Below are 23,848 nucleotides of genomic sequence, written 5' to 3'. Positions count from 1 at the left end.
TTTGCGTTAACCTACCTGCAGTTGCTGCACATCTCTTAGCTGCTTTGCAAATCACTCCACCGAACCTTGTTTCCTATGCTGCACTTACAGATTTGCAAATTTGTGTGTTTGCAGCACAACACTATTATGGTTAATCTGATAAAGGTTTAATGCTTTCTGTTCTTAGGCACATTCACACATTGTATGAGGTGTATGCGGAGTGAAATACTATATAAATACTAATGTGCATATATAAACACTCTGTGGTCTGTATTTATAAAAGGACTTATTTGAAAATGACATTTGCTGCAGAATGATCACATAAGATGGCTATCACTGATTTGTAGGATTTTTAGGTCATTATAATTTCAAAGCAGACACATTAGCTTTAAATTTAATGACTTTTCAAAAATAATGCAACTGTCTTCCTTGTGTACGTGTAGTTTCAGTGAAGTAATGAGTATGCTCTGCACAGGAAACTTGTGATCTACTGATCATTGTTTATTGGGTGTAGTTTAGTTAATAGAGATGTGCTTGCTTTGTGATATGGTCGTTGTTTCAGGTGAAGTTTGTGGCAACATGCAAATGTGGCCTACTTGATGAGTGGTAATTCCTTTGTGTTGCTCATTCTGCAGTGAGTGGCCTAGTTCTGCCCGCGTCCTTCATCATTTCACACATTGCGCACAGATTTGAAAAACTTTATTATTTCTTCCACGTGTAAATTGAAAAAAGCTGATTCTGAGATGTGGAAAGAAACAACAATATGTTCCTGTCAAACCTTAAAATGAATAACTGCTGTTTTTAATTATTACCCTCAAGAAATACCAGACCAGATGAGCCCCACACTAAACTTCCAGGTTTTTTTCAAACTAGGATAAAATATTATCTTAGTTTAAGCATTTTGTCTAGCTTAGTGGCTGCTCAATCCTGCACCTTTGACTCTGTGTTTGTTGTTGGGTTTCTACTCCGCAAAGCGCTCCCTTTAAGTTGGTACCATTTTTTTTCCTTCTTCTTTTTACATTTTGCATCCCAGATTCAATCAATCTGTGGAATAAAACCCACTGGGCGCAGGATAAAAATCCACTGCTCTTGTGGAAACGCAAATAAGTAATAACTCTTCACTTGTGGCGGTCAGCCCTGTAAGGCTTGTTAAGGTCCAATCAAGCCAAGCAGAATCCAGACTGATGTTTTTAGAGCTTCTTATCTCTAGACTGAAATCTATTTAAAGTTGTCAAAAGAGTTTTTTAGATTTCCCCCCCTGGATTCAAATAAAAAATTTAAATAAATTGAATTAAAATAAATATTAGAGCAGGGCGATATGACCAAAAAGTACTATAAATATTAAACACAGTGCATATCACTCCGAGGCTCCTGCCTACGATCGCCGTAATACTCCGACAATCCATCGAGCGGTGCGGTAACACGGTAATAACGACGGTCCGCTAACATGCTCTACCAAAAATAGTGCTTTGTTGTGTATCTGACGGACGAAAGCTAAACCAGTTCCACACCACTGAAGTTGCAACATTTTTACAAACCAATTCTGGTTCATCTGTTTCATTCAACGATCCACTTTCGCCCTTCTCATTCTTCGTCGCCGCCATGCTTTTTCCGCCATGTGCGTATGAAAACAAAGGCACTGCAGATGTGCGTTTTACCCATATTCTATCACCATATTTCATTTTCTTATCGTTGCCCAACATTATACCGGTATTACCGTGAACGGTATGATATGGCCCAGCCCTAATAAATATTATAAATATTATCATTTGAAATTATGTTGTTTCTTCTTTCTGGTAATTTGTTTTCCAGCATACTTTCATATACTGAAATGCATAAGCCATCCATTAACCAAAAGACCTGGTAATATCGTGTTTGTGCAACTATTCCTCATCACAGCAGACCTGTTGAGGTCGCTAAAGCGGAACAGCTGGAGGAAGTAGTTCTACTGCGGGGCGTTACTTTTAGGACATAATTGTTTTTTCACCAATTAAAATAAGTTGAAGACATCTTTTGGCTGTGCTTTAAAAGGCAGACTTGCATACATGGCTATACATTCTCCAAATGTGGGTTTGTGTACACCGATCGGTTCCACACACTACAAAATACAATTTAATAGAAAAAAAAAAAGGAAAAGTTGTCCATCTTATTCGATGGATATCATGAAAAGACAGAAATGTATGTGAAACTGCTTAACACGTGTGGGACTCAATACAAGCGACATGCTGTAGTGCACAAAACTGTCATCCAGTTTACTGGCACATGAGTGGTAGGTAGTCTTTTTGCATCGACAGCTCCCAAAGACATGACCGGTGACAGTGTCACACAGATCATTGCAGCAGCACAGAAACCATCAGTTTATAAGTCATATTCTTTTGTTCATATTACAGGAATTTCTGTTTTTATTGTTATCTATTTTAACAATAAAAGCTACACTAATATTTATCTTTTTTTTTTTTTTCATTTAGAAAAAAAATACACTAATATTTATCAATATGCAGGCTGATAGTTGGCTTGTGATACTGATATTATTACATGCCTGCATTGGAAAATACTCATGCTGACAATTTACCTTGTGGAAAAAGTTAAAATTGTCCAGTTTCCTCTCTTGCTTGTTGAAGCTTTTGATGTTAACACCCGTTTGCACTTTTAAGCAAAAATGGCTATCAGTTGACCTTAGCCGAGGGTTACTTCATATTTTTCACTCCAGGGTATCTCACCCCGGGACTTAGATATATTACTTTGCCACTCATGTCATGTAGGGACTCTGTAGAAGCCTACTCTTGTTTCTTTGCCTCTTGACCTTTGCTGATCACACCTACAGTTTTCTTCTCTCTGCAGCGGTGGAAAAGTTGACTTTACTGTGTGGTTTTTTGTTAGGCGTGGTCTGTCCTTTAAGACGAGAACCACAGCCTGTAGGCAAAACTCTCACAAACGGATGGTGTAATGCACCAGAGTTTGGCATTTTACCTTTGTGTTGACAGTTGAACACAAACTGAAATTTAATTTCATCTTACCCAGTTTGTCTTTGCTGTTTCTTCTCTGGTGGGCTTACCTGTCAGAGCTGCAGAAAACTTTAACCAGCTGATGTCTTCCATTCATCACTAGAGACTAAATAAGGAACTGATTAGCCAACCTAGCCGGTAATTTTTTAATAAAAATAGGTAATAAAAAGAAGTGTTTACCTACTGATGCATAAAATTTTTCCTGACAACATGAAAGGATTTGAAAATAAAACATTTCATATCAATGAAATAGTTATTTAAACAGTTGCTTTGCTGAATCACCAATTGAATTAACTTAATTTCCAGCTAACAACAATTTGCTTTACAGCTTTATTAGTTCTACTTTTAATTAACTACTTTTTGCAGTGCTAGTGAGACATGCACACATGACAAATACTTTTTCTTAAAACATGAACAATTGATGAATCAAGAAAACTATCAAATAAATAATTGTTACTTTCAGCTTTGCTACCTAAACTGTTGCCTCACTTTATATAAACGACTCAAGACTTGCTCTGATTTCTGTGAAAAGATGAGTAGAAACTCAGCTCAGCATATAAAATTGTGCAACCTTGATAATAAAAATAAAAAATATGTGACACAAATCTATCCTATTAAATCTTCGAAAAACAATAGCTTTCTTGGAATTCCCTGCTCTCTAAGCAGTTACACATGCAGATATACCGGCTGACAAAGTAAGAATGAAATGAAAATGGCTAAAGACTGAATGACCAAAAGAAAGAGAAAAAGCTTCTGATGTATGAGCTGACGTCAGAATCAGAGAGGCTGTCGGTCTGTACAGACATACAGACAGCAATGAAAGAGTTACCATGGTGACCACGTGTTTACGTTCACCTCCCCTCTCCCAGCAGCTTTGGCAAAGAGAGCCAGTTTCCATGGCAACGGCCCTGATACCCCCTCCTCAAACCCACTGGCGACTAGGCCGCTCAGCGTGTGTGTGTGTGTGCGTGTGCGTGTGTGTGTGTGTGTGTGTGATTCATTGGGATGATTCCTCATACCTGTGTGAGAAGCAGTAAGCACATCTGCATTGACATCACGAAACAAGGCTAGTCAAACTCAATTCTCACCGCATAAAAACTGCAGTTATGAAAACAAACGCACCTGCTCTATGTATTGCATACACTGGCTAAACGCACGTCTGAGTGCCATGCATTTTTTTTTCAGGCAGAAATGTCCGTTCAACGAGGATTTGGATGCAGACGCAAACATATGCGAATGTCACTCGGTCATTCCACATTCACATGACCGGGCGAGGTTATTTCTCTGCAGACCATGTGCCCATTTTCTCCACTTTCTAAATACAGTCAAGAGCGTCAGAAAGGGCTACAGCCAGTTTTAAACCCTTTACCACTCCCTCTGCTTTGCTGTCATAGGAACCACACCATCTTTCCTCTGACAAGCCTCCATCAAATGTGTACGTAGGTGTGTTGGGGGAATCAATGCTTTGAAAAGTCTGTCTTGTTGCTATTAGCCCCCTGAAGTATGTCAGGCTACATTTTCATCAGCTGCATTCAGAACGGCACCTTTCTGATTCAAAATTTAACATAATCACAATAATGAGTCTGCGCTGTCTCATTTTCAGAACACAATCGCTTCCTTTGCCAAGTGCAAAAATGTGGTACAGCTTGTGTTAGTGACATTGGTGCAGAAACATATGGGCAATGTACAGTCTTTCCAATTACTTACATATGGACAGAGCACACAAACAGCAGTGCCACATATGGCAGGGCCTGCTGTCCATAGGACTTTATGTGTAGTGAACACTTGAACACAGCTGGTGGATATAGCACACAAGCAAGGTGAGATTGAATTTTGGCTTTTATTATATGGGAAGTTTATATTCAAGTCACAACACATGAATAATTATTGATTTTAATTGCACTAAATAATTAATACAGAACATGTTGTTCTGTAGTGGATGAAAAGCTTGTAGCAAACATTTGATTTGTTATCACCACACCAAAGATTTCCTCTTAAGCTGCTTCTTTTTCAGAGATAGTGAGGACTTTTTTGTCTTACTTTTTGTGTTTGGATTTTAAACTAGTGCTTTGATGATTGTTCAGCATCATCATTTAGTCAGTACTATTCTCATTGGCTTGTTTGTACTGATCTCCTTCTGTAGGTAAGTTATAGTTCTTCTGATAGCTGGTCTTTACTTTTCCCTAACACTGAGAAATAGCCTCTATGTACACATACTTAAAAGGTTATCTTAGCTGCAGAGCCTGGTGTAATCCTTAATAGCGGGTAGCAGTTGCTGTCAGACCTAAAGTGTAACACTTGGGTAAGTAATATAGAGCACTTGTGTTCAACATTATATCTGTTTAATTATTGAAATGTGGATAGAAACAAAAACACTGTGGCTGGCAGGGCATCAAAAAACCAAGAGAAGAGAAAATGACGCTGTCAAGTGTGCCAATAAATTTAAAGTAACAATATTTTTGTTGACCCTGGTGTTTCAATGCTAGAGTGCCACTGCAGGTTTACCATTGCCAGGGGTTAACTCAACAGATTATACCCACTGTAGTTAAATATTTATAGTGACTAAAAACATTGTCTGTAACTCTGATTGTAAATGTGTAGTATTACTGATCATTTTCTGTAATTAATTTTACACTCATTACTTAGAAAAGTCCAGGACTGCATTCTCTATTCACTTCACCCCTGCTGAGTGGAATTGATGTCATTTGATTTCTCCAATCTTTCTATGGTTCGGTGTTTAAAATAATTGTTTTGTTTTTTCTTACTTTTACCTTTTGAATCTTAATACAATCTTTATGTTTAATATTTATGGCAAAAATATTTATTATACATTTACGCAACTTAGAAACAACTTTTGAATTATTGCTAGTTTAAGTATAACCTTGTTTATTTTGTGTTTTTTCAAGTAGATGATGTTCTTCCATGCTTGAATAATAATGTCTTCATTTATTTGGACCAAAAAAAACCACTAGTCTGTTACCAGTATACATGCCAGTGTAACAAATGTGATGTTGTTATTCATTAGAAAAATGTGTTTTTTGTTATTTTGCTCCCTTGAATGGTTTGCTTTCTGTCACAGCACACTTTGTTTACAGAATAGATTAGGCTGTATTGTCCTATCCAGCAAGCGTAATGGGACTGTTTCATCTTCAGCCATATGTAAATCCTGACTACAAATGCTTTGGGTGCATTTTCAGGTCTAATCCTCTTATGAATCAAATTTTGAACTTCTAAACCAAAGGCTCTGACTTGTTAAATTTAGTTGTTCCTCCCCAGGGAGTCCCGGTTAATTGATTAAAACTAGCACTTATGAAAAGCAGTGAAGACGCAGCAGGGCATCTGTCTTGGGGATTATGTTTCTGTAATAAAAACTGTTTGATATCTAAAGTGAATAGGGGCGTAATGGTGCACTAAATCCATAGTTTGCTATGCACACTAGTAATAGAGTCATACTTTGATATCATTTTCTGTACCGCAGAAAAAGCAAAGGAAATGTCTAAATTGGCATTTGGTGTTATGTTTTAAAAAAGGGGAACATTTAAAAAGCGTCTATCTTGTCATGATTATCTCTATAACGTTTGAGGTGCTTAAATGCTTTTAGTAAGCAAGACTGACATCTAAGTCAAGTGCAGTATATTCAGTATATTGCTGTATATGTGCTTCTTTCTGTGAAGAACGAGGACACCCATGTTATCTAAAGGAACTTCTTGGTATTGTTAGTGAACAAACTAACCAAATGCCTTGTGTTTACATGCATTGTTAACTCACTGAACATGGAGTCATGGTGATTAATCTGTAAAATGTGATTAATTAGATCTTGTAATGTGAGCTAACATATTGTATGCGTTTCGTGAATAACTCACACTGCAGAAAGCTAATAGACAACAGCTACTGCTCTATGAAAATGTAACTTCTGGGAGTGCAGGTACAGACATAAATAGACTTGTGACAATAGCTGTTTGTATCAGCTGGAACCAAACATCCTTGCATCATAAACCTAAGTGTTAGCAGTCTTTTTCAGCAATTTATAAATAAGTACACCTTCCACTCATTATGATGATGTGGATGCAAAATTGTTACATTAACGTGCAAAAAATAATGTTCAGTTTTTATGGTGTAGATTAATAAACAATTCAGTGAAATAAATAAGTAAATAAATACATTTAGTTTTTCCATGCTTTTCTTCTTAATGTTTCAGTGTAACTCACTGCAACGACTCTACTATGAGTACATTTCAGCTAAAGTTGCAGATGATCTCAGCTATTGCTTCTGCCCTTGCTTATTCACGTTCCTCTTCTTTTGCGTTTTATTCATTCTCATTGGCTACAACTATCTCTTCTTTGTCGTCTCCGGTTGTTTAGCTGTGACTACAGCAATGCTGGAAGTCTACAAATTAATTGCACAGATGATGACAATGGTGGAGCGTTTCCCTGTGTGTTTTTGGAAGTTTAATTTGCTACTACCTGTCCAGATTTTAATCCCTAACCCAGCTTTTGCCTCCTCCTGAACAAAAATACTGACCAGCTATTTTTCAATATTCTTCTGGATTAAAGGAGTGCACATGAAGTGTCACATTTAAAGAATTTACATCATTATTTACACAACCTCAGCTATGCAGAGCCGCTGTGTCTACCCACATGTATTTTGTTATACATGTACAATGATTATAAAGGGCTTTTCTATTCTATTGTTCCATCTTAGCCATCTACCCAATCATTGCCTCTGATACTGGCAGCATTTCTTTGTAGTTAAAAAAAAGTCCTTATAAGGCAGTGAGTGGTGTTATTTTAATAGCACTGATGTTTGGTGAACAGCTCCCTGGTTGCCAAATATACTCTATAATATACCTGGATAGCTTGGCAGGTAAAGTTTGTGCATGATATGTTAGCAATCCCTTCAGGGTTTTTCTTTAATTAAGCACAAACCTGCATTTGGACTCAGAGATAATTGGTGAGTAAAGGGCACCATAGCTTCACAAAACACATAGTTTGTGCTGGTGTATAAAGTATGGCAACAATTTTTTGTATAAATGTCCCAAAGTAGGAATTGATGCTACGATGGAACGTTATATCACGTTGGTCAGATGTTCTGATTTTCTGTGCCATGTTAATGTTCTGCAAAGTATATTTTTCTACTCAGTATTCAGCATCATGCCGGAGCAGAAGGTAGGAACTATAACATAAAATTAATTATTGAAATTATTTTAGTACTTGCCAAAACACAGTGGTGCCATAAACCTTACATTGGTGGATGGTGTAATAAATTATTTTTTCTTATTTTAAAGTACAAAAATGTCCTACGTTTATCCTGTTTGTTATCTCAATTACAAATCTCTAATATCTAGCATCTTTCTTTTTTATATGACTGCTTTAAGTTATGAAGTTCTCATTTGTTTCTTAGCTGAATACCATCTTGAATATCTAATAGTTCACAGCAACTGTTAGGTTTAGTTATGACGCTGCAGAGTCACAGAGTGGGCAACATCTTGTTAAAGCTCTTGAACTGGCTGTGATAATACAATAGAGAAATTGGATTTGTGCTAAATATGAGCAATATGCCATCATATTCCTGTAGACTGGAGTTCATCATTGGATGCAACACCTTAGAAATGCCTCAATCAAGCACTGCAGACTTTAGTACAAGCTGTGTTTAACCCCATGAAATTGCAATCTCTTTGTATTTGATATAAAGTAACCAACGGATTTTGGAACATCTTATCTGCATTTTTGATTTTAGCAGATAGGTACAATTTGCCCACATGTTATGCTGACCTTGAGGTCCACCTACTAGTCATGAATATTTATGGTTGCCAATATTTATGCAGTCACAAGAGACTTATTAGCATACTTGAGCTTCGCTTCCTACCTAATTTCAATGAGATGACAACCTGATGTCATAATCAGAGGTGGACAATGAAGCTAACTTCATCTATTCTCCATTAATGTTAGAGATATAGCCGTGATGGAAATGACCCTTTTGACATTTACAGCACTGCTTAAAGATGATGCAATAATTCACGTTTGGATCTGTTAGGTTAGAGTGGAAGAGTGCTGTGCTGATTGAGCAGTTGGGAGCAGTGTTGTTGAATGGACTTTGCATTTTTGACTGTTTCACAATGAGGATTTAGGAATATGTGGTGTCACAATGTCCTCGCAACATCGCATGGTTTGATCTATTCCGAAATTAGGGATATTTCTGAATGTATCGCTATCCACTACTTACAACTTTACTCATTTTCCGATTTAACATACAAAAAACAAAAAAAACAAAAACATGTTTAAAAGTAGCCACTTTGTTTGTGTGTGTGTGTGTGTGTGTGTGTGTGTGTGTGTGTGTGTGTGTGTGTGTGTGTGTGTGTGTGTGTGTGTGTGTGTGTGTGTGTGTGTGTGTGTGTGTGTGTGTGTGTGTGTGTGTGGCCTTTTTCAGCTTTATTTGATAGATACAGTAAAGAGAGGACAGGAAAGTAGGGGATTGTCTGTCCATTTTAACTAAAAACAAATAAACAATTAATAAGATGTTAAGTTTAGTTTTAGTTTGCTGTGACACACCTGGTAGTGAATCAAAGCCAAAGGTCAGATGTTGCACAGTAATAACTAATTTAAGAGTCAATAAATGACCTGAATGTTAAAGTCCAAGAGTGTTTTGACTAGAACATCAGTGTGGTAGTTGGTCCTGGGTAGGAGGAAGAGAGGGCCGTGAAGTCGACCAGAGTTTGATAGGTGGAAGGCATCATATATGAAGGTTGGCTTCCTCAGGTTTCCTGTCAACGTAGACACCTGCTGAAGGGCCTTCACTAGACGATTGTGTGTGAGACATTGGGCGTGCAAAATTCAGTGGGCCTTCTGAAATGTATGCTGATCGTGCAGAGAGGCCATGATTTTGAAGCAAGTACTCTGTGTTCCGGAGGCATTTTGGATCGAGAGAGAATTAAACCAGGAACTGAATGAGAATTTTCTTATTAGGGTTGTTGCAAACGGCAGATTTTTCTTCGATATTAATCAACTACCATTATTGGAAGCTTTGTCTAATTTTCTCCTCAGTTCATCTCCACCGACTCTGAAGAATATTTCCCATACTATTTGGCTTCAGTATGTTTATTTGAATAGAGAAAATAAACAGCAGTGTTTTATTTTTATTTCGTTTATTTATTTATTTATTTATTTTTGCTATGTGTTGAAAGTGAACCAAAAGAGTTGAGCTGTATGCTGTTAAGAGCAAAACAGCGAACTGAAAAATGCAAAGTTTCACAGGGCTGAAGGGAACTGGCGAGTTGGGTGTTAGTTCTCTGCACGTCTGATGCTACAGACATTCTTTTTAATGTCACATGTCTTCATGAGGTTGATAATTATTTTTACATACTCAACACTCTGCTGTTTTGGAGGACTTTTGCTTTGAAACGTCTGCTCAGGAGGTATTCATGAGAAGAATTTAAACCAAGCAGTAAAGTAGAGATGAGTAGAATTTATTAGTTAATAAGGAACAGTATAATGATCAACTGTATTTATGACACACTCTTCTTTTTCAGATGTTCACTGGCCTCTTGAAGCACACACCACCTCAGGCCTCCGCTGCAGCAGCCTCTTCCTCGGACCAAAACAGCAACGCACAAACTACAGCTCCCACAATCCCACGGGGACACCTGGTTGTGGGCACCAAGGACCAGCTCCGCCTCCTCACCCCTGTGGGCAGCACGGTGACATCCAATCACTGCACCACATCCGGGATCCACGCTGCTAAGCACTCCGGAGGAGCGCCACGGCCTCCCTCCTCTATGAGCGAGGAGGATGATGGAGGTGGCGGAGGCAGGGTGAAGAAGAAACGAAAGAAAAAGGACAAGAGGGAATGGGAGAAAGCAGGAGTGGAGTGTGAGGAAAAGGAGAGCAGCAAACCAAAGAAACGAAGGGAGGAGAGGGAGCCAATAGTGGTCTCCCTGAGAAAGAGCAAGGAACCCAAGGAGGGAAAGGAGAGAAAGGAGAGAAAGGAGCGTAAGGAGCGCAGGACCAAGGGAAAGGAGGGCAGGACAGAGAGTGAGACGGTGCTGAAAAATGTGTCGGGAGTTAAAACGTCAGGTGCCGCCGTTTCCCCGGGATCGGCTCAGATGCCTGTCAAGGTTCCTGGCAAAAGAGGAAGAAAACCTAAGGTCAAAGTCCTACCTCCTGTACCCTCGAATCAAGGTTTGAAGAGTGTCAAGTGTTTTTGTTTGTGTGGTAGTGACAGCAAGAAGTTTTGGATTGTGTTTTTAATAGTGTAGTTTGCTTTACCTACAGTAGGGATGTGCATGATTAGTTTACTAGGCAATTAAATATTACTGCCCTTGTTAATTGGTACCAGAAATACTTTTAGGTTAAGCTACCTCTTCATAGCTTATTAATTTATCCCATCTGCAAAAAGTGTTTATTCTGATGTGCCACATGCCGTTTTTCAAGGCTGTGTCCGCTGACAGCTTCTTAATGTCTAATGATGGTACCAGTAGTAACTTTAATTAAAAAAAAATACACCCAGGCTGCTTTACTTATGTGATGGTGGCAGTGTTTGCTGTCTGCTAACCTCTGCTGCTTTGAAGTCTGTGTGAATGAGTGTCTCGTTCTGTGTTTTGTCAACAACCAAAGAACAAAACCTTAAAAATGTGATAACAACAGGCATTTGAGCTCGAACAGTTCAGGACTAATTGGCAGGCGAGGATGATGCCTGTCCTGTTTGTAAATGTCCTTAAATCATGATCAGACATGTCAGCATAAATATAGGTTATTATAATGCGATTGTTGGATTTAATTAAGACCGAGTACGCATGGTTATGTGTTTGCACGTGTGTGGGTGGGTGTATTAGCATTCTTTCAATAGCTGAAGAACAGAAAAAGATTTTCTGCAAGAATTATATCAGTGCATGTTTGATGATGCCAAACCCAGCAATAGACTTAGATGACACTGAAAGTAGGATAATAGAATTTATATGTATTATTGAAACAACTACAAGCTGCATTTTGGATTCTTTGTCAGTGCTGCTGACAGTCCACTGTTGGCTTGGGGCAGTGTATACTCTCAATGCTGTTTTTGCGACCAAACAACAACAAAACAAACAACACAAGAAAAAACCCCACATGTTCCCCCGTGGGTGAATATTCACGGTGATGTTGACATTCTTGGTTAATAAGAACATTGTGCCTACGTCAAGATTATTTTCATCAGCGTGCAGACTCTTCCTTTTGGATCATGTTTGTGGGGTTTGGTGTTAAGTCCTGAAAATTATTGAGTTTGTATAAAATTTAGCCAAGATATTAATATTTTCATGCTCTGCCTATGATGAATTAAAAGAACGTACTGACCCCTTAATCGCTTAGCTGGACCATCAGGTCAAAATGTCAATATTTCTGGTACCGTATTTCCCGGACTACAAAGCGCACCTGAATATTAGCCGCACAAGCTAAAATCAGGGGAAAATCCTGTTTTGTACATACATTAGCCGCACCTGACTAAAAGCCGCAGGTGTTTCAATGTTGACTTATCATATGTAAGAGAATATGCACAAAGGGAATTGTCAGGAAAGAGATGGCTGTTTGGAGACATCACTTTTATTAATATTTTGAAAAACAAGTTATGGGTACATATTTGCACATGTAGTACATAACAGTAGCCTACAGCACACCAGAAAAATAGATTCGGACTACCTTTTAGGCTCAGGTGCAGTGACACAGCTTTAACAAGAAGAAAAGTCAGTCATTCACCACCATCTTTCTCTTCTTCCTGCGCACTAAAACCACCAAAGTCCTCTCCTCCAGTGTCGGATACAAACAGGCTCAGGATGGCTTCGTCATCCACTCTCCGCTTCTCTCCTTCGTTGTCACTTTCAAAACCAAAGAAATCCTCATTGTCAGTGTCAGAGTCGAACACCCTCTGAAGGGCCGTGGCGGTGTCCTCCTCTCCATCATGCAGCAGTCCAGCCCTTCAAAATCCGTTGGTGATCGTGGATGTTTTCGCACTTTTCCACGCTGTCAGATTCCACCGGTGGAGTTGGGCATAACTTGCTTTTCGCAAGTTTATCGCCGCTCATCATCCACGCCTCCCGCTGAACGCGTACCGCTACTTTGAAGTTTGTTTTTCGCGCTACTTCGTACGGCACTACGTTGCCTGGCGGACGGACATGTGACTGACATACCACTCTTGAACCCCGATCCTTCCGCCAGGCAACGTAGTGCCGTACAACAGCGGAACACACAAAACAAATCGTCTTACGATATGACAAAAATCATGGACAATCCATAGAAAAGCCGCACCTGACTAAAAGCCGCAGGGTTCAAAGCTTGTGCAAAAAGTAGCGGCTTATAGCCCGACAATTACGGTACTTTTGTTTAGTGGTATTTAGTAAATGTAAGCCTGCTTGCCAGCCAAGTACAGTGTTCAAGAATGCAGGGCGTTGCCATACAACGGCCCTAGCAAACTAATATTAATACATGTGCATCAAAAGAGCTGTGGGGAAAAAAGAAAAAGAAAAATCAGCTTCAGTTTAAGAATGACTAAAGTTATCATGGAAGTGTGACCACCGCCGCTTGTCCTGTACAAGAGCTTGCATTAACTCACAAATTTCCAAATCCTCTTCAGCTCGTCCTACCCAAGGAGTCCACACAAAAGTCCCAGGGGGGGCACACGGCACCCAGGCCGCCCACAGCCATGGTAAGAACCACGGTCAGGCGAACAGCAAGACGCCAGTCCCGTCAGCGCCAAAACAGAGGGGTCGAAAACCCAGGTAAGACTTTCGGACGGGCTAACAATTCATGGGTGGAGAGAAGAATTTACAAGGAGAATATTGCTATAGGGAAAATAGAGAAAAGAGGCCGCACTAGAAAACCCCTTGAAGTGCACAATAATGGGGTAAAGCGAGGAAGTCGGCAGTAAACCTGTCGTGTGCAACAAATAATGCAGTTCCTTGGTTACAAATATTTCACTTTGAAGCTACATTAAGGAGAAATACTAAAGAGAGACCCAGGACATCATGAATGCATAGTAAGGTTTTGACCTTTGCAAAATAAACCACTAAAGTCAAGCTGGTGATTTCTGGAATTTGTGAATTTTTGAAAGCTAATTAACTTTGGAAATGTGTTTGAATCTTAATTTTAATGTGAAGATAAACAAACACGTCCATGCAAGCTGATAAAATGTTTCTCTTTATCAGCCACGCCATCACTTCAGAGATGCTATTCACGTCTTATCTCACAAACCTCTTATAAGCACATGAGGATGTATATATATGATACAGATGCATATACCTTAATAACAGACTGTTTAATTGCAGTTGACAACCTTAGCTGTTCTTCCTTTACTGTCATTGCTATTCCCCCTTCTATTAATCAGCTCACTTTTTAAAAGCTGAGCAATTGGAGGGTAGATGGAGGGAGCACTGACACATCTGCCACAAATGCTGCTACTGTCATATTTTATATCCTCAAATAGTAATCAGGCTTTTTTTTATTTTATTTAGCTCACCTGCAGAACACACCTGTATTAAAGTTTGATCAGCTTAATTTCTCATGTCTTAATACAGAAACTCATTTTGATGAGTAACTGAAGTGTGATCACAAGATGCACGCGTACATTTTAAATAACATTAATAACTGCACTCTGAACTTAACCAGACCTTCCTGTAACCCTTTCGTATATTAACAGCCTTACTGTTTAAGTGGATGGAACCATTTAATCTCTTAGTGGAACTTTTATTGTAAAGCATTAGCATGCGTACGATACCCAACAGCAGCTGTACCAGATTGTATTTCCTCAGCTTGTGTCTGCGGCCAGGCTTTTATTTGTTCTTGTCATCTATGCACTTTGCCATTTTCAGACCTAGCTTTCAGGTGGCTACTGTTGGTTATTTTAAGAAAGAATGGCAGACTTTAGACAGGATTTCTTTGTGAATTACATTTGTGCTAGGATGATCTTAGATGTGTCACAGCAGCATGCAGTAACTATTGGGTTGTGGATAAAGAGAAAGATTGGAGCTCAAGAGATTGGTGTAGACTGGAATGCATATTTGTGACAAGTTGAGTTAAGGTTATGATGCTGTAATGTGAATGAGAGAAAGGAGATGGTGTCAGAGAAAGAGCAGGTTTCTCAGACAAAAGCAGTACATGTGCAAGCAGAAGTTTATGATGAAAATAGTTTGGAAGAAATGGATTGTGAATGAATGAGGGAGGACAGAAATGGCAACAGATGTGAAGTTAAGAAAGGAAGCAGCCGAGTTATGAAAGACAAAGAAGGGAAAAAAACACCAGTGAGTGTGAGAAGAGAAGAAGCTGCCAATGAAAGTTATGAAGAGAATGTAGGAAAGAGATGATGATCAGTGCCATGAAAGGGGCGGGGGTGGGGGAGTGGGGTAGTAAGGATGAGAAGCTACAGGGATAATGATGTAAAGGAAGAGTGGAGATAAGAGAGGAGAAAACTAGATAAAATGTTAGAGAGAGAGAGAGAAGATCCACTGTAGTAATGAAAAGAAGACCTTGTGAACTCTTCTGGCTTGGGGTCATTTCCAGGTTATGCTCTGGTATCCGTCATGTGTTGTTCGAATAAAACCATCCACAGGAAGATTAGAAAAGCCTCATGTGGTGCAGCTTCCATCTTAATCTGCTGCTTTTGTCTTTTCTTATTGCTCACTTTGCCACAGTTTTTGTGCAAAAGAGAGAAAATGTCTTTAACCGGTGCAGGAGATGAATCTGTTTTGCGCCTTGGACTCTGCCTGCCAGTATTATCCTAAATCATTAGTCACCATAAGCAGTTCATGTGTCAGCTGCATTTTTGACTTAATAGCATTTAATTGTTATACTGTAAAGTCAGCGGCAGAAGAAAGTGTGGAATATTGAGTAATTTTTTCCAAAAGGTGACTTATACTGCATGTCAACATTTTGTTTAAAGTTTTATTTTGTATTTTTTTTTATTTGTGTTAACGATGCTTGATTGCTCATTCGACAGGCAATAAATATCTGCTCGAGAATGTCAAAATTTTTATGTTGCTTCCCTTCTTAGTTTAAAATGAATAGCTTTATGGCAGTATTCTATACATTAATAAAAGGAGTCAGAAAAAAATCAGGGTTCCCCAAAGGGAAATTGTTTTATTGCAGTTGTTGTGAAAAAATGTTGGGAAATCTACAGAAGTAGAAATGAGACAAAATGACATTTCTGATGGATAACATTTTTTAAAAAGGGGAACAACGGATTTCCATCATACCACAATTTGTTTTGACAAAGTGAAAACAAAAAGAAATGATTTGTTCGTTGTAGTTTTAGTAAGTGCTTGAAGCTGGGGACCTATCATTTCAAGTAATTGAACATTACACTTTGCTCTTTTGCGTTAACTCCTTTATTAAAATGTTGCAAACAATGCATTTACTGTCATTTCTCAGGCTCTGATTTTGCTGTCAGGTAGCAGTTGGGCAGTCTCGTTGTAATCTGTGATCAATCAGTGGTTGTCTTTTGTGATTAGGAAATGACAGTACTTCTGCATATTAGCATAAAGAGTAAGAGCTGAAAGAACTTCCTCAACCAGTCTGCCACAAATCCTCAGGGAGCAGCAGAGTTTCCAGCCGCTGAGTGAGAAAATGCTGCTGCAGGCTACTAGAGTGGCGAATTACTCATCAGAATTCCTGCCCTCACAGAGATCCTGGCGCAGCGCCGGTGGAGAAGAAGAAGAAGGGGAAGAGGAGAAACCAGGAGCTGGCTGTCCAGGAGGGGGTGGAGAGTGATGACACTACCTCAATGTCAGCCATTAACATGGGTGGAGAGGACAGCCAAGACCCCCTGGATAATGCAGTGAGTGCACAGCAAAACTGGATAGAGGCTGAACACAAAAGGCTGTCATCACAGTATTTACAAAGAAAAACCTACACAAAGGATAAAGGGTCAATTTGATGATATTCTGAACATCAGTAGCATTCTTAATGGCAGGAATCTTAGCAGTTTTTTTCGTCTTTAGTTATATACCACTTTTAAAACAACCAGAGCTGAACAGAGTGCACATTAAAAAAACAGGGAATGTCAAAAATAGGTGCACAGACCACCAAAATGGAAAACAGGATTAAATGTCTAAGGCCATTAAATAAACAAGAGCCACCACAAGTTGAAAGCATGTGTTGAGATTTGCGTCATTAAGGAAGGAACATTTGACTGTGCGATGCAGTCCGCAATTAGAAGCAGTTCTTCTAGGATCTACAAGGCTTAGAGGTAGGGTGGAGGCAGATGAGTGCTTAAGTCAATTCAGTATTTGACAGGCATACAGAATGTCAATGCTAGTGCTGCTGTAATGCTTCTCTATTTTGCTGGTGCTAATTTGGAGTCTTCCAGCAGCACTCTGTAGCAGCTGGAGAGAGTCTGAGCTAGCCAATACACCAGTGTGTTTCAAATATCCAGGAGAGCAATGTGTTGATAAAAGTCGTCGTGTCACTGAGAAATCGGATGGGCTTCAGGAGGCAGGTGGAGTTTTACAGATTGCTTCTCTTTTTGACTGGAAAGACATTTTTGAAGGCACAAAATAAAATGGACAAGATTACCACATCGGAGTGTCAACCTGACTTAATTAGCTTAGCATTCTTTCTTACATTCACTGCAGTATCTGCATTGTGTAAGAGTAACACTGATACACAGTCGCTGAGCATAAACATTTAATCATTTCTCTTTTCTTTAGTTTACATGTAGATATACTTCCTCATGCCTTCTTTTTAATTCTTCTGTCCTTTTTTCTCCTCGTATTCTCTCTCTTTTTTTTTTTTGCCCCTCCTTCTGCAGAAGCGACGTTCGGGACGACAAGTCAAAAGGAGGAAGTACAACGAAGATTTGGACTTTAAGGTGGTAGATGATGACGGAGAGACCATTGCAGTTCTTGGAGCCGGTCGCATCGCGGCGCTCAATGCCACTGCTCTGGCATGGCAGGCTGAGGTAAGCACATAGATGGTCATCTGGTTCTTTCTTACTTTTTCCTCTCAGTTTTGTTATATCTATGTTATCATTAAGGTTTTATAATATTTAATATCTTAATAATTATAGCTTTTAAATACATTTTTGGTGTTTATCTGATTGCAAAGGTTTGTTGCTTTGGAGTCTTAGTGTTAGGCCTGTTTGAATAAAACCTTTGCATTGCATTGCAGCCTTAAGCTTCAGTAGTTAATCTTCTGATTCTGTCTCTCAGGAACCACCTGAGGATGAGGCCAACATCATTGAGAAAATTCTGGCTGTAAGAACAGTGAAGAAAGAGGTGAAGGACAGAGAATGAACACACACACTCGGCTTATATAGTTTTTTTTTTTTTCTTTATCGCTGCTCGCTTATTTCTCGTTTATTAGTTTTGTCTCTTTCTGTATCTCCATAGACGTCATCATCAGAGGACCAAACGGAGGAGATTGAGGAATTTTATGTCAAATATAGAAATTTGTGAGTACCTCTTTGACATTGGTTATTCATGCAGTTACATATACTGGAAATTGATATTTTTAGCAGTCACGGATGAGGCCACTTTCACTGTTGTATGTTTTCCTGCACAACAGTGAAAACATTCCTTTGCCTCTTGTGTGATCATTGTTGGAGGAGGCACAGGTTAGAGATGTTGTGCTGCATTGCAGGTTTGATGTCAGGTTAGATCAACTGTTGGCAAAATCGTGTGTTATAGACTAGATTAGAGTAGCCCTTTATTGTACATGTACAACAAAATTGTGGCTGCTCTGCAACGACTGTGCGGATTTAAATAATAAACAGACAGGAATAAATAGCAAACAGGAGAAATATATACAATCAAGAGGGCTGTATACAAAAATAACAGAAAGACACACATTAGAGAACAAATAGTGGTATTCACAGTTAGAACCGCCACTCTGTCTAATACAGTCTAAAACTGCACTTCCAGTAGCACTCGCACCTGTGAGCCAGCCGGCAGATTATAATTGCTTATGTGGTCAAACATTCTTAGATCTGCACTGCTTTCATAATAAACCATCACTTAATTTTCTTCCATACTTCAGAGCATGAAAGTGTGTACATGACTGTGTAAACTGGGCATGGCTCTTGTACATTTAGGCAGTCGTCACCATCGTTGATAAAATGATAACTTTGACTGCACGACAGCTGCTAGCATTGACAAAAAGGTCAGCAATGCCAATAATTAGGTCTTTTGACAAGTTAATTACTGGTTGGAGGGATGTCAGTTACTCGTCATCTTTCGTCTTACAACCTCGCATTCATTACATGAAAGGAATGTCGTGCCTTTGTTGAAGTTGTTAATAGTTTTTATGACATTTATTTGAAGTAATTCGAAGTTTATACACATGTGGTTCTCTAACAGTTGCTTGTAGCTTTGCATCCGTAGTCTCACAAGCACTCAGTTAATTTTATCCCCGAGGCTCAGGTTCTCCAGCCAGTCTAGGGATCTCTTGAGACTTTTTTCTCTCTCTGGGACCTTTTATTATAAAGAAAAGACCTAGAGAAATATACATTAGTAATTAAGATTGTAATTTACTCTCTGAGGTGATGAATAAAACATGATCAGATCGCTTGAGCAGTAAAACTGAGTCAGTATGAATGTTACTCAGTAGAATAATGTATTCAGAAATTAGAAATATGTAGTAATAGTGTAATATTTGTAGTATTAAAAAAAATCACCATTATGCATAATGCAATTGCAAATATATAAGCATTTGCATAGTAACTACATGGTATCCCTTAAACACGTCAGATACATTTCTAGTATTTGTCCATTTATGGGTTGAGGTTTATAGATTAAATCACGTATGTTAAACTGCAGCCACAGGAGCAGTAGTAGAATTTGTTTTGCCGTCTTTCCTTTCCCTTTAATTAGGGAACACTTTCTCAGTATTGCTGATTAATTCCAATTAAGGTAACTACTTCTAGCTGAAAATGCATATTTTAATCACTTGCAGTGCAGAAAACACTGGTTATGTTGAGTGAGGTGAAGGCTGTTCTCTTTATGGATTGATTTTCAACTGTTCACACAGTTCAAACAGGCAAACGCCCGATTGTTTTGGGAATCCACCCATAAAAATAGAAAACTGTACGAGTATTTAAATCATCTTCTCATGTGCCTCTGAACCACTTTCAGTGTTCAGGTTTTAGATCATCCTTTTGACATCCTGTTCTGAGCTGTTCTCACACGAGCTGAAAGGCTAAGTAGCTGGCTATGTTTTTTGTCATGTCATTTCAGTTCCTACCTACACTGCAAATGGGCCACTCTGGAAGAACTAGAGAAAGATCCCAGAATCCACCAGAAAATCAAGCGCTTCAGGACCAAACAAGCCCAGATGAAACACCTGTTTGCCGAGGTAAGGTTAACCATCATACCCTCATATGCTGTTCAGGACTGGATAAAGGGTTAATATTCTCCTTTTAAATGACAAGACAAGTTCATGTGCTATTATCCAGCTAACCATTTCCAAAGCTGTGTTGCCCATAACAAAATAATTATGAACATATAAATATGATTAGTTTGTGTATGTAATGAATGGGCCACGCTGCCTGATAGTTCACAGCACATCCATCCTGTGTTACTGCAAAGTGTTCAGGGTGCTTCAGAGGTTAACAGGCTAACTCCATCAGGATGTGATGGGGTAACACCCTGACACAGAAGCATCATTTGTTCTTAAGTGCACAATTTCATCTTCATGGGAGTCGACCTTGTCACACTTCATGGGAGAGAAATCGTTGTTGTTGCAAAACTGTTAGTAGACTTGTTTGACAAATGGGTTCAAATACAGGGAGTGCAGAATTATTAGGCAAGTTGTATTTTTGAGGAATAATGTTATTATTGAACAACAACCATGTTCTCAATGAACCCAAAAAACTCATTAATATCAAAGCTGAATGTTTTTGGAAGTAGTTTTTAGTTTGTTTTTAGTTTTAGCTATTTTAGGGGGATATCTGTGTGTGCAGGTGACTATTACTGTGCATAATTATTAGGCAACTTAACAAAAAACAAATATATACCCATTTCAATTATTTATTTTTACCAGTGAAACCAATATAACATCTCCACATTCACAAATATACATTTCTGACATTCAAAAACAAAACAAAAACAAATCAGCGACCAATATAGCCACCTTTCTTTGCAAGGACACTCAAAAGCCTGCCATCCATGGATTCTGTCAGTGTTTTGATCTGTTCACCATCAACATTGCGTGCAGCACCAACCACAGCCTCCCAGACACTGTTCAGAGAGGTGTACTGTTTTCCCTCCTTGTAAATCTCACATTTGATGATGGACCACAGGTTCTCAATGGGGTTCAGATCAGGTGAACAAGGTGGCCATGTCATTAGTTTTTCTTCTTTTATACCCTTTCTTGCCAGCCATGCTGTGGAGTACTTGGACGCGTGTGATGGAGCATTGTCCTGCATGAAAATCATGTTTTTCTTGAAGGATGCAGACTTCTTCCTGTACCACTGCTTGAAGAAGGTGTCTTCCAGAAACTGGCAGTAGGACTGGGAGTTGAGCTTGACTCCATCCTCAACCCGAAAAGGCCCCACAAGCTCATCTTTGATGATACCAGCCCAAACCAGTACTCCACCTCCACCTTGCTGGCGTCTGAGTCGGACTGGAGCTCTCTGCCCTTTACCAATCCAGCCACGGGCCCATCCATCTGGCCCATCAAGACTCATTCTCATTTCATCAGTCCATAAAACCTTAGAAAAACCAGTCTTGAGATATTTCTTGGCCCAGTCTTGACGTTTCAGCTTGTGTGTCTTGTTCAGTGGTGGTCGTCTTTCAGCCTTTCTTACCTTGGCCATGTCTCTGAGTATTGCAAGATATCTCACTATTTTTGACTTTTCTGAGCCTGTCAAGTCCTTCTTTTGACCCATTTTGCCAAAGGAAAGGGCGTTGCCTAATAATTATGCACACCTGATATAGGGTGTTGATGTCATTAGACCACACCCCTTCTCATTACAGAGATGCACATCACCTAATATGCTTAATTGGTAGTAGGCTTTCGAGCCTATACAGCTTGGAGTAAGACAACATGCATGAAGAGGATGATGTGGACAAAATACTCATTTGCCTAATAATTCTGCACTCCCTGTATTGCAACGTGTCAAGGCAAGTCATTTTTGTGCATTTTTTTTAAGTCACTGTTGTTCCCTGGGAGCTTTTTAAGTACTGCAACAGAGGGTATCATGTTGTTATGGATGGGGAGAACTATGTATAGGCACCGTACAAGAAGAGAAGAAGAATTATCAGTGGACGAGTTACAAAAATGAGAAATGGCACTATGCACCTCTGGGTTTTTGTCATGGCCATGCGGCCCGGTTTGTGACACAATGCTAATGATTAAAGTCAAATTACATTTCAGGTGTTCTCATGTGAGACTATTTTTTAGAATCAAACTGTTTTTTTTTCTTGTTTGTTTTTTTCCCTTCATCCCTCTTTGTCTCTGTTTTTTTTTTTTTGTTTTTTTTTTGTTTTTTTTTTTGTGTAGCCCGATGAGGACCTATTTAACCCAGACTATGTAGAAGTGGACAGAGTGCTGGAGGTAGCTGTTACCACAGATACAGAGACCGGAGAGGTAGGTAACACATAAACACAGACACCCTCCCACAGAGGTGTTTTTCTGGTTTGAAAGTAGCTATTACCGAAGATCCTCAGTGTGATGGTGCTCTCAGAATCCTGTGGTACAAATACAACATGTTTTTTTTTTTCTTTCTTGTATGTGGTTGTAGGAGGTGACCCATTACCTCGTTAAGTGGTGCAGTCTCTCATATGAGGAGGCAACGTGGGAGCTGCAAGAGGACTTGGACCCAGAGAAGATCAAAGAGTTTGAGGAGATCCAGAAACTGCCTGCAGACCTCAGACACATTGTGAGTAGACACGTAATCGAAGATGAGTACCATAAGAAAACTTGATGCAGCGCTTTAAAATTAAGGAGAAATTTTTTCCTCATTGTAACAAACCTCAGTTCAAGAACAGACGGGTTCAGTTGAGGAAAAAGCGCAACACACTGTTGCACTTCAGAACTGCTGTTTTTGAAAAAATGCTATATTATACCACTATGTAGCAGATGCTGCCTGATAATGGTCATGATTTACTATGTTGTTTTATACTGTCATGTTCTGGTCACTGTTCATTGGGAAGCAGTTTAATCCTTTTAATCCCTTTGCACTAAGATGATCATTAGTTCCTTTTCAGTCGCAACATAAGCTGTGGTAGTGTGCTTGGATTAGTTCAAGTAATAATATGTAGATTAAACAAATGTGCTCCATTTAGGACTCATTTCTGTGAATAATATTGAATTTGTGTAACTGTGTATTTGCTACAGTGGTTGCCATTTTTCAGACTATTTTTCCTGCTCTGGTACAGGAAGATAATGTCCCTTTTCTCTCAGTACAGTCCACAATGCTCCGATAGGCTTATTTATTTATTTATTATTTTCACAGCTGAGACTCATTTGAATTTCTGAATAGATATGGAGATGTGGGCGGCAATTCAGACGTTTTGAGCCATCTTAGATACATAGTGAGAGAAAACATTTACATTATAAAGTTAGGCTGGTGGGAGGATAATAGAAAAAGGGAAACTGCGCTAGTGTACACCATTATGACTTTATGTTTTATCTCTAGCCATTTCTGCGGAACAGACAACCTTGTCTGCCCACATCTCTACAACCACTGATCCTCAATTTTGCCTTTTTGGTGTTGCTTCTTTTTCCCCAATGCTAACGAGTGCAAACATGATCGGCTTTGTGTGATTTTTCTTTTTTCTTTAAATTCTTTTAATCCCTCACAGTCTGATTCGCCTCAGATATGTTCTGCTCTTTAACTATAGATCTGTTCTTAGCTGTTTAGTGTTAGTATAACTGCTTTGTAAGCAGAAGCAAGAGATGGCAGCGGTGTGA

General features: G+C 39.1%; 1 protein-coding gene across 3 annotated transcripts in view; it reads left to right on the top strand.

Annotated features, from left to right (window-relative positions):
• The window catches only part of chd6 (chromodomain helicase DNA binding protein 6), a 97,278-nt gene that overhangs the window by 37,048 nt on the left and 36,382 nt on the right, over positions 1-23,848 (top strand). For all 3 annotated transcript variants that reach the window (XM_085407125.1, XM_085407126.1, XM_085407124.1), the window contains exons 3-11: positions 10,510-11,158; positions 13,581-13,725; positions 16,622-16,775; positions 17,748-17,897; positions 18,148-18,213; positions 18,328-18,389; positions 20,170-20,287; positions 22,436-22,522; positions 22,677-22,814. In XM_085407125.1, coding sequence (XP_085263251.1) covers positions 10,510-11,158; positions 13,581-13,725; positions 16,622-16,775; positions 17,748-17,897; positions 18,148-18,213; positions 18,328-18,389; positions 20,170-20,287; positions 22,436-22,522; positions 22,677-22,814 — 1,569 coding nt within the window. The remainder of the gene's footprint in view (positions 1-10,509; positions 11,159-13,580; positions 13,726-16,621; positions 16,776-17,747; positions 17,898-18,147; positions 18,214-18,327; positions 18,390-20,169; positions 20,288-22,435; positions 22,523-22,676; positions 22,815-23,848) is intronic.

The sequence above is a fragment of the Rhamphochromis longiceps genome, linkage group LG5 (genome assembly GCF_057381845.1).
Source record: "Rhamphochromis longiceps isolate RC_006_pf linkage group LG5, R_longiceps_female_GT1.1, whole genome shotgun sequence".
In the NCBI taxonomy this organism is placed as follows: Eukaryota; Metazoa; Chordata; class Actinopteri; order Cichliformes; family Cichlidae; genus Rhamphochromis; species Rhamphochromis longiceps.
Note: the sequence above shows the minus strand (reverse complement) of the source record. Positions and strands in the feature narration are given on the sequence as shown.